Below are 11,800 nucleotides of genomic sequence, written 5' to 3' on the forward strand. Positions count from 1 at the left end.
AGCGATTGAAGCATCACCTTCTTTACTGATGCGTCACCACCGTAACACCTAACCAGTATATCCCACGCCTCCTTTGACGTCATAGAATCAGCAATCTTCTCAAACACATTCACATCCACACACTGATGGATGAAGAACAACGCCTTTTGATCTCTCTTCTTTGTCTCTCTGCGTTTCTCTTTGTTCTTCCGTTGCATTCGCTGCAACCGGAACATATCCTCCATGACAAGATCTAGAACATCTTGAGCACCAAATAATACACGCATTTGAATCATCCATCTATTCCAGTTTTTGCTATTAAGAACTGGAAGTTTGGTATTCAAATTGCTTCCACTCATCTTTAAACTTGTGCAGACAAAACATATTTCACTCACACTCACACAGTGTTTCCCAACCCACAAACAACCAAGAAAAATGTGATTCAACACAACTTTGTTTCCCAGAAACAAAATCAATCACACAATCACAAACTCACGTTCACTCGTGTTTCCCTGTGTTTGGAACCGGAGCTCTAGATACCAATTGTTGGTGCACAAAGAATAAAGATGATGACAAAGAGGATGAACAAAAGGAATAACGGCGCAAAGATTAATGAGAGAATAATAATGTATATTCTACTTGCGTTGATTGTTATAAGTGATAGCTATTACAAGCCTATTTATACAAAAGAAAATCTTGCCACATCAGCCCTAATAAAGTAAACTTAGTGAACAAGTCTAAAGGTACACATAGTACAAAACTAACAAATACTAAAGTACCCTTACTAAAAAAAACAGCTAAGCTAATGGGACCCAGAAGATAACATCTTCTGGTCAACAACATCTTCTGAGTAATCATCAGACGATCAACCCACATCAGAACTTCTGATGCTCATCTTCTGAATATTGAATTACTCTTCAATAAATCGAAGAAGAGTTTAATTTATTTCATAAATTGTTTCCCTTAGTTTTTCAATATAAATCATAAAACAATAATAATAATAAAAAAAGTGTTTTTCAATCACAAATTTATCATGGATACTTTTATAAAGAAATAATTTAATTCGCATAATTAAAATTTGAAAATGGTCTTAAATTAAGCCACACCAAAAACATGGAATGAGTATTATAATTAGTAAGAATGAGTACTTGCCAAAGCGAATTTGATTCTATCATTTACTTGTTAAAAGACCCCGTCTCCTTACACTATTGTTTCATGATGTTTTGTAGATAACTTTGACACTTTTATTATGTTCAAACGTGTGTGTGACGTGGGCGTTGTTAAGGAACCCTGGAGTATAACTAGGGTTGTATTCGGTGATTTCACACAGGGAAGCTAGGTCATGGAAAACCTTCTTCCCCAACTGCCTCCATCCACAAACCAAAATATTAAGCGGATCAAAAGGCCGCAATCAGAGTCCTCCATCAATGACTTACCAGACGAGATACTTTCGCATATTCTCTCTTTTCTCACAGCCAAACATGCTTTCAAAACAATCATTCTTTCCAAGAAGTGGATCCCACTATGTCACTCACTCTCAGTTTTACACATCGCCGATGATGGAATCGTCAACAACGCACAGAACAGGATTCACTTGCTTAGATTGGTGGAAGCGTTTATGTTCTCTCCACACTCTCAGCATCTTCCCCTCAAATCTTTTATTCTCAATTGTCGTTCCCAAACCTGGGATGCCAAAACCGACCCTTCCACTTTCGACAAACTTATTGAAGCAGCTAAACTACGTCGCGTCATTTATCTCTATCTATACTTGTTATACATCCCTTTGGCTCCTACCATTTTCTGCTTCAAAACACTTGTCTCCATGACATTAATCAAAATACGTCCAGACACTTTGTTTCATTCTTCCGTCGATCTTCCTTCGCTCAAAACCCTCTATATGTATGATGTTTGTTTTCATCATATAGCCGATTTCATGAAACTTCTCTCTGGGTGTCCCGTATTGGAGAAATTGAGTACTGTATTTGTTCAAGCAAATGACAGGTCTGCAACAAAAGTGTATTTTAAACCCTTGTCCAAGTTGATCACCGCCGATATCGTTTTATTCGAGATTCCATTTAAAGTTGTATATAATGTCCAGCATCTAAATATATCAGGGGTATGACATCTGATACATTATATATTACCATTTTGTTTGTTTTTATATGTATGTATCTAATTTTGGTGTTATGCAGTTAGGGCATAGTCTTAATGATAAAAAAACCGATTCATTTTACAAAGAGTTCCCAGTATTTGAAAACTTAAAAGTACTTAATCTATGTTGGAGTACTACTGCCCAAATTCATGAATGGGATGAAGTATTCAAAATGCTCCAAAGTTGTCCCAAACTTCAATCTCTTTCCATTTCAAAGGTTTGTTTCTTTACATATATCCATCATGGATAGCTATTGGTTTTTGTTAATTCTTGTTTTATTTACCTATCCTATTTTGTCTCTGATGGATAGGCAAAGAGTTCACCAACCAAAGAGGATTGGAAATACCCATACCATGTTCCTCAATGTCTATCATCTCATCTAACAACGATTAACATTACAGAATATGAAGCTATCGAAGCTGATTTTCGATTCGCAGCATATATTTTGGAGAATGCGAGACATTTAGAGAAGATGACCATTTGCCGTAATCATTTCCCAAAACCAATGGAGAGCCCCCATTTTTTAAGTGATTTATTCTCTTGTTCAAGGATATCTCCTGCGTGTAAGCTGTCATTTTCTGAGGTATATGTGCTTTGATGGTTTTGGACTTAAATAGCCACTTGTTTTGACTTTTGAACATAGTTCCATCAGACCTTTAAACTGTTAATTAGACTTGTGCTTAAATTTTTTCTCATCTTAGTTCAAGTTAATTGTCACTTGATATATGCTAGAGTTAACATTAAGTTAGAGATTTTAGTTAGAGAGAAGGGAGAGTTTCTCTCTCTAGTTTTTCAAGGGGGAGATGCAATGGACTGAAGTGAAGAGGAAGTCTTTCAAGAATGCCCATTCTAGGTGGGATGTTTTTCCCAGGAATTGGAGACCGAGGATGGATGAAGGGAACAAGGTGATTTCGGTGTTTTGCTCTAACTTCTCTGATAGAGTGAAGGCAGAAGATTTGTTTGCTCTGTTCGGCGGCGTCGGCAAGTGTGTGGAGGTGGCCATTTCACCTAGGAGGAACAAGTGGGGGAAGCGGTTTGGCTTTGGTAGATTCAGGGAAGATGGTGACGCGAGGTTGCTTGCTGTGAGATTGGATGCCATTCAGATTGATGGTGTGAAAATTTATGCTAATATTCCTAGGTTTGAGAGGAAGGAGGCGGAAAGAGTGAAGGTGTTTGGTGGCTCTTGTGTTGCGGAACCTAGGGGTGTCTCGGAGGGGTTTGTGGCGAAGAAGAGTTTTGCAGGAGGTGCTTCTCTTCGGAACGATGGTGGTTGGACTTTTGCAGAGGTGGTTGCGGATCAGAGGGAGGTGGTTGTTGCTCGAAAATGTGATTTTGAGTACAAGACTGATCCAGGAGTTAAGGCATTATTGGTGAAAGCTTTTGTGGGTGTCGTATCTAATCCAGGTACCTCCTACAATATTCAAGATCATTTTTTTCTAAAGGTTATTTTCATATCAAAATCACTCCTTTGGGGGCGAATTTGTGTTTACTAGAAGAAGAGGAGGAAGGAGATATAGAGGCTCTGATCAAGGAAGCGGAATCATGGTGGAAACAATGGTTTGACAGTATTAGATCGTGGAATGAGTTAGATGTGGATTCAAAAAGGACAACGTGGATTCGTTTCTTCGGTGTTCCGTGCCACGCTTGGAGGGTGGATTTCTTTGAGAAGCTTGTTCAGTCTTTCGGGACGTATATTTGCTCAGATGAGTCAGTCACAGAGAGAAGCGGTATGGAAGTGGCTCGTGTACTGGTCCGTATTCCAGTCGATTTCATGGTGTCGGTTTTTGTAAATGTTAAGGTGGATGGGGTGGATTTCAGGTTGAGATTGAGAGAAGAATATACTTCTCTTTCTAAGGTAGCAAGAAAGGAGGTGCAGGCGGAGGATTCCGAGTCCGAAGACTCTGTTTCGGTGGGGGATGTTTCAAGGTGTTCCGATGGTTTCTATGAAGAGGATGCGATGTGCAGAGAGTCTTCGTTCAAGGAGGTGGTGGAGGAAGATGGGGTGTTGCTTCCAGATGGAGACGTGGAAGAACCTGTAGAGAATCCAGCGGTCAATGAGACTGTTGGTATACCTAGGCAAGGTAAGGTCACGTCTCAAAAGGTGATAATTAGAAAGGAGCCTTTTTCATTCGATCAGGCTATTGTAGCAGCAAAAGGGAAAGTTTGTTTAACAAATTCTAGCACGGGTATTAAGGAAACAGAGGAGTACGTGGCATTTGTGGAGGGGAGTGGCGCTAAAGGGTTTGAGACCACAGATGTTTTAAGCAAGGGGCCCACTAGTGAGGAGGTGGCTGGAAAGAGAATAAAAAGAGTTAAATTCAAAAAAGTGGGGTGTAAAAGTGGGCCGAAGTGTGTTAGGAAAAAAAAGCCCAAACCGTTATTAAAGGCCTATTGCAATAGAGGGAAGGCATGAGACGGATTAGAAACGAGGGGACAATTGGTATCAGATCCTATTTCTCTATTTTCTGCAGAAAACGGCAACATCGATAAAGAGGGAGGGTTGGCTCATTCAGATGCGGCTTATGGTGGGAAATCGGAAGAGTCGTTAATCCTAAGGAACAATAGCAGGTTGAAGGAGAAGTTTGGTTCTAATGTCGGAAAAAAATTATGGAAGCTTTTATCAGACTTGGGAGTGGAGAAACCAGGAGCAGAAGATTGTGTCGTGGAGCTTGATCATATGGAGATTGAGGAGAGAAACTGTGCGGAGGCAAGGATGGAGAACAAAATTATGCTTAAATGATAGTTGGAACTCTGAATATTAGGGGGGGAGGCAACAGTGCAAAAAGAAGAAGAATTAACCACATCATCTCTAGAGGTAATCCTGATCTTTTCTTTATTCAAGAAACAAAAATGGAGCATATCTCTTGTTCTATGGCTGGTAGTTTTTGGAGGACCCGTGGTGTTGATTTTTCTTTTATCCCGTCAATAAGGGCTTCTGGGGGAATTTTGACCTTATGGAACACAAATACTATGAAGGCTATTTTCAATTTCGGTGGAAGGGGGTTTCTGGGAATGAAGATTTTGTGGAGGGGGAGTTATTTCTATGTTCTCAATGTATACTCTCCTATCTCCAGGGAAGAAAAGAGAACATTGTGGGATAAAATTTGAAGTTTGAAATCTAGATTTAGTGATGGAGAGTGGTTGATCCACTGTCGCGCGCGGATCAAAACGAGTAGTTTTTCGAAAACGTAGTACAGCGACAAATTAACTCGGATTATCGTCTCACAAGGATTCTTGTATTGTTATTAACCAATAGAAACGATTATGAGGGGGTTTATGGTTTTAGAATCAATTTATAAAATAGAGTAAATAAGTGATTATCAAATAAGCTAAAACGACAATTCTACTGATTCGGTTACCGACTTATCATTGGTTCAATAAACTTCAATCCCCTAAGCGGATTTTATTCCCCTACCGATCACAACATCAATTAACAAGCGAAATTGACATTATAAGATTTCATTCCTATTTTCCGAATAAAGCAAACGGATTAAGCACAATCACGAATTAAGCAAACGTGATTCTAACATACACACTTTAACGATTAAGCAACGATAAAGTACGATAAAAGTCAAGGAACATAAATCAATCGGTATAAATCAATAATATTCTATATAACTCGAATTAAGCAAACAAGACATATAGATTAATATCGAAAGGGAAAAGAAATTGGATTAAAGATTAAAAACCTCAAAGTATTGGAAACCGTAACCAACAGAAATTGCCTTCGGGGATTAGTTCCTCATCATTCGTACAAAGCTTTCAAAATTATTTGGTGAAAAGTAAAAAGTGACAGACAGCACGGCCAGACCTAGGTACTAGAGAGAACCAAACAGCTTACAACCCAACTGGGTCAAAAACATAACCCAGGCCCAAAACTAACGACCCAAAACTAAAATAAAACTAATGCTGCAACTTCAAACGAAATTCTGGGAATAATTGACTTCGAATCTGACTTTGACTCCAACACAAAAGTTGTAGATCTTTCTCTTAGCTTTCCGGCGATTATTAGAATGCGTCAATCGGATTCTCGGAACTCCAGTTATGACCGTTTTAGTGCAGACTGCTAATGCTGAAAATAAAGTGCGAAAATGAAATTAAACCAAAAATAAACTAAATTAGAAAAACATTATAAAATATATAAATAAGCAAAGCAAACCAAAGAAATGTCTAAGTACAAACATAAAGGAACGTGCATCAAAATGCACTGATCAAATTCCCCCACACTTGAACTTTTGCACTCCGAGCAAAATAAACAACAAAACAAAGAAATCACAAATACATCTTTAGTTACTCATCCTAGGCTACAACTCATATTCGGTTAAGTTTGCATCGATAGGTACTAATATTGCACACTAAGGACATCGTAAGAACACTAACCACAGTTATGCAGACATAAGCCTCCTATATACACAAACCAATTCAAATCATATTATTATACCATAGCCTAACTTACTCATCCTTTTTGCTCTTTTTCATTCAGGCGCAATCACATTAAGCCCGTTATCTCCACACACTTATAGCAAGACGACCGGTTAGTGACTCTGATCCTTTTCTGCACGGGGTTCTGGTACTTATGTGGCATAACCCTTTGTTTACTCAGTTGTAGTTGTGGGGGATCAGACCGTAATCCTCCCTACCAAGTTCAGCACCAGAAACCGCTGAACCAACTAACAAAGAGTCTTGAAATCTTTTTTTTTAAGGTTCCACAACCGTTGGGTTAAGTGACCGGGTGAGGGTCACCAAACTTAGAAGGTGCATTACCTTTTTCTTTTTTTCTTTTTTTTCTTTTCGGAACATTCACTTATATTCATCGGCTTCCCTGCGTAAAGTGTGTGAGAGATGGTGCCGACTGCTGAAATAAACTACTCAAAAGCTGTCAGAGAATGAGAATTTAAGGCTAAAACATAATAAAAAATTTAAATCAATTTCCATATGCAGGAGACTTACGGTGTTAAAACGATACCGATCTTGTGAATTTTTCCCAAGTCTCCGCAAACTCGACTCAAATCAGTTTATAGCCTAAAACTTTCAAAACGATGCATATTTTTTTTTATATTTTTTTTAAACTGAAAACAAAACAAGAAAACAAAAAAAAAACAAAAAATTTGAAAGAAAACAAAACAAATAAATGGTTCTCTCCCCCACACTTAAGACATACATTGTCCTCAATGAAAGAACATAAATATAAAATAAGAGTGAGAGAAAGGAAAGAACACACCCGAGGAGTCAAGGAGGATATGTGATCACATAAGCAGCCTTTCCCAAAGAGATATATTCTACACTTTCTTCTTCCAAAGTGGGGATCTCATGGAGTAGCTTTGGGTAATGCCCATTGAACTTGAAATTTTTATTAGTGCCTTCGCCATTTATTCCAGGATCAAAGAAGAATCTTCGATAAATAAAAGTATTGAATGGGCACATGATCTTTTCCACAACACCAAAGATCAAAAGATTGAGGGGCTGCCTCACAATTTTTGTTTCATCTTCCCCTTCAATTGAGACCCTATGCAAAATCATGGACGGGCTAATATTGGAAATGTCGGCCAATGTCCACCCGACCGCCTTCTTATGCTTCTTCAAAACCTCTAAAAGCTTATTTTCTTGATCAAAATCAAGGTTAGAAGAAATTATAACCGGGAGTTTTTCATTACTCTCTAAATAAGCGTATTTCAAATTTTCAGGAAGTTGCTTCAGCTCTTGGGAATGTGGTTGTTCGATGGATGATTTGTTCCGGGCAGCCGGGGTGTCGAGAGCTTCATCTATATGAACAACTTCATTTGCAACCTCATCTGCAGTAAGAATATCATTTTGCAAGGCAAGCTCAATTTCAGCACAAACAGAGCAAATTTTAGTGTCAGTACAAACATCACAAGAGTAAACATCACCAAAACCAGACAATAATGGAAAATCATCTGCAAACAAATCAGTACAAGTATCATCAACAGTTTCAGAAGGCAACTCTATTTGAAAAACAGAATGCTCTTCCAAGGGTTGTTGGTTTGATCCTTGAGTTTGCTGCATGGCATTCATCAAAGTGGCAAGCTGTCCAATTTGTATTTGCAAATTTTGGAGAGTAGAATCTATTTGTTGTTGATACTGAAGATTATTTGCAGCCATTTGTTTGACAATATCCTCTAGTGAAGGTTCGGAAGGTGCAAAGCACACAACCTGAAATTCCTTCAGATGCTTATGCGGATCCTCGCCTGCAAAACTGTTAAACCTAGGCAACAAATGTGTTAGACCATATTCCAATTCAAAAGGTGCATCAGTTGCGGGATACTCAATACATAAACCATTATAGTTTGCATCAGGGGCAGCCAACTGTCTCATAGTTCTTTGTTCAGCCATGTTATCAACAAACACAAAAATACCAACTATGTCCCAAACAGGCAGAAACAAAGAGAAAGAAGAAAAACGATTAAAACAAATTCGTAAAAATATAAAAACACTAAATTTAATCTAATTAAGACAAATAAGAATTTTGGGAATTTTTTTGGATTTTTTTGACTCTATGAAAACAGTAAAAAATTCATTAAAAATTGAAAAACGATGAATTTGACAATTTGGAGTCGAATTCCCTTACTCTTCTAGAGTAAGGGAGTATTGATTACACAATTTTTCTGCTCCCAGTAGGCAAAAACAGATTATCGATCGGACTCAATTTACCCAAAAACCGATTTTTTGACTCAAAAAGGCGTTATGGCCGAAACCGCAAGGAACCTATGGCCTAAACGCACGAACACTAAACCTAAGACTCTAAATTCAGTTAATAACAATAAGAATCCCCGGCAACGGCGCCAATTTGATCAACTGTCGCGCGCGGATCAAAACGAGTAGTTTTTCGAAAACGTAGTACAGCGACAAATTAACTCGGATTATCGTCTCACAAGGATTCTTGTATTGTTATTAACCAATAGAAACGATTATGAGGGGGTTTATGGTTTTAGAATCAATTTATAAAATAGAGTAAATAAGTGATTATCAAATAAGCTAAAACGACAATTCTACTGATTCGGTTACCGACTTATCATTGGTTCAATAAACTTCAATCCCCTAAGCGGATTTTATTCCCCTACCGATCACAACATCAATTAACAAGCGAAATTGACATTATAAGATTTCATTCCTATTTTCCGAATAAAGCAAACGGATTAAGCACAATCACGAATTAAGCAAACGTGATTCTAACATACACACTTTAACGATTAAGCAACGATAAAGTACGATAAAAGTCAAGGAACATAAATCAATCGGTATAAATCAATAATATTCTATATAACTCGAATTAAGCAAACAAGACATATAGATTAATATCGAAAGGGAAAAGAAATTGGATTAAAGATTAAAAACCTCAAAGTATTGGAAACCGTAACCAACAGAAATTGCCTTCGGGGATTAGTTCCTCATCATTCGTACAAAGCTTTCAAAATTATTTGGTGAAAAGTAAAAAGTGACAGACAGCACGGCCAGACCTAGGTACTAGAGAGAACCAAACAGCTTACAACCCAACTGGGTCAAAAACATAACCCAGGCCCAAAACTAACGACCCAAAACTAAAATAAAACTAATGCTGCAACTTCAAACGAAATTCTGGGAATAATTGACTTCGAATCTGACTTTGACTCCAACACAAAAGTTGTAGATCTTTCTCTTAGCTTTCCGGCGATTATTAGAACGCGTCAATCGGATTCTCGGAACTCCAGTTATGACCGTTTTAGTGCAGACTGCTAATGCTGAAAATAAAGTGCGAAAATGAAATTAAACCAAAAATAAACTAAATTAGAAAAACATTATAAAATATATAAATAAGCAAAGCAAACCAAAGAAATGTCTAAGTACAAACATAAAGGAACGTGCATCAAAATGCACTGATCAGTGGTTGTTGGGAGGTGACTTTAATGCTGTCCGGAATAGGAGGGAGAGAAAGGGAGTTTCACTTCCTAATCCGCGGAAGGAATGGTCGGATTTTGAAGAGTTCATTAGGAAGAGTGGTTTGGAAGATGTTCCGTGCAAAGGGAAGAAGTACACATGGTTCGGTGGAGATGGGAGATCGAGGAGTAGAATAGATCGTTTCTTGGTGGCGGATAACATTGTGAGCGGGTGGGGGGTTATTGGCCAATTGGTCGAGGATCGCGATGTTTCGGATCATTGTCCGGTGTGGTTGCTTTGTGACAAGGCTAATTGGGGTCCTAAGCCGTTCAAAGTTAATAAAGAATGGTTCTCTAATAAGGATTTCTTTCCGTTTGTGAAGAAAGAATGGCTCTCTTTAAAAGTTGAGGAGAGGGGCGATTTTTTTCTTAAGGAGAAGTTAAGAATGCTTAAAGATAAGTTGAGATGGTGGAACATCAATGTTTTTGGTAAATATGATTTGGCGGTGGAGGAGAATGTGCGTATTTTGAATGAAGGAGACGTGGATGTGGGGGAAGATGATGTTGAGGAATCTACTGTGATGGTGGAAAGAAAGAAAAGAGCGTCTAAGGATATTTGGTTGAATTTGAAAATTAAAGAAAATATGTTAATTCAAAAGTCAAGATTGAAGTGGTTAAATGATGGAGATGCAAATAGTAAGTATTTTCATGGGGTGATGAAAGCTAGAAGGACAAGAAATTTTATTGGCTCGATTGTGACAGGAGGTGGAATAATTAACTCAGTGACGGAAATAAAGGAAGAAGTGAAGAATCATTTTGAGAAGAAATTTGTAGATGATGATAGGATGAGGCCGGTGCTAGACGGTATCTCTTTTGATACTTTAGAAGAGAAGGATAAGTTATTTCTTGAGAAACCGTTTGAGGATGCCGAAATAAAGGAGGCTATTTGGGATTGTGATGGGTTGAAAAGTCCGGGACCCGATGGGTATTCCTTCTTTTTCATAAAGAGGTGTTGGGATTTTATGCAAGTAGAATTCATCAATTATTTTAAGTGTTTTCATAGGGAAGCTTTGTTATCTAAAGCAATCACTTCTTCTTTTCTTACTTTGATTCCGAAATCTTCACACCCTTTGAGTTTGGATGAGTATAGACCAATTTGTTTGGTTGGGTGCATTTACAAAGCCATTTCCAAACTTTTGGCGTCGAGATTGAAGAAGGTATTAGGGACTTTTGTGTCGAAGTGTCAAAGCGCTTTCGTTCCGGGTAGACAACTTTTAGATGGAGTTATGGTTGCAAACGAGGTGGTGGATTTGGCGAAGAGAGAAGGAATGGGGTGTTTACTTTTTAAAGTGGACTTTGAGAAAGCGTATGATAAGGTGTCATGGGATTTTCTTAGATACTTGTTAAGAAGAATGGGTTTTGGGGATATTTGGTTAAAGTGGATGGAGGCGTTGATTTTCTCAAGTAAGATGTCGGTCCTTGTGAACGGTAGCCCTACGGCGGAATTTGTAGTGAGAAAGGGGTTAAGACAAGGTGATCCTCTTTCCCCTTTCCTCTTTTTTATTGTTGCAGAAGGATTGAGGCGTTTGGTGGCTAAGGCGGTGGAGACAGGAGATTATGTTGGTTTTAATTTGAGGAGATCTTGCTTGGTGGATATTCTCCAATTCGCCGACGATACTTTACTTTTCGGGGAGGGGACTTGGAAACAAATATGGGCGATCAAGGCAATATTGAGAGGGTTTGAATTAGTTTCCGGGCTTGGGATAAATTATCATAAAATCAAGCTTATTGGAATTAA

General features: G+C 38.2%; 1 protein-coding gene across 1 annotated transcript; it reads left to right on the forward strand.

Moving 5' to 3' along the window:
* The first annotated feature begins 1,321 nt into the window (after nucleotides 1-1,321).
* On the forward strand, nucleotides 1,322-2,853 carry LOC131643254 (FBD-associated F-box protein At3g52670-like). The gene is made up of 4 exons (XM_058913405.1): nucleotides 1,322-2,095; nucleotides 2,172-2,294; nucleotides 2,442-2,714; nucleotides 2,833-2,853. The coding sequence occupies exons 1-4, from the start codon at nucleotides 1,322-1,324 to the stop codon at nucleotides 2,851-2,853; spliced, it is 1,191 nt and encodes a 396-aa protein (XP_058769388.1).
* The last annotated feature ends 8,947 nt before the right edge of the window (nucleotides 2,854-11,800 follow it).

Source organism: Vicia villosa, unplaced genomic scaffold (genome assembly GCF_029867415.1).
Source record: "Vicia villosa cultivar HV-30 ecotype Madison, WI unplaced genomic scaffold, Vvil1.0 scaffold8, whole genome shotgun sequence".
NCBI classification, from domain to species: Eukaryota; Viridiplantae; Streptophyta; class Magnoliopsida; order Fabales; family Fabaceae; genus Vicia; species Vicia villosa.

What these genes read in the sequence shown, in the direction of transcription:
- LOC131643254 (XM_058913405.1), top strand. Translation starts at nt 1,322, where the DNA reads ATGGAAAACCTTCTTCCCCAACTGCCTCCATCCACAAACCAAAATATT. An exon ending in AGCATCTAAATATATCAGGG is followed by an intron (nt 2,096 to 2,171) that starts GTATGACATCTG and finishes GGTGTTATGCAG; the next exon opens with TTAGGGCATAGTCTTAATGA. An exon ending in AAATTCATGAATGGGATGAA is followed by an intron (nt 2,295 to 2,441) that starts GTATTCAAAATG and finishes TCTGATGGATAG; the next exon opens with GCAAAGAGTTCACCAACCAA.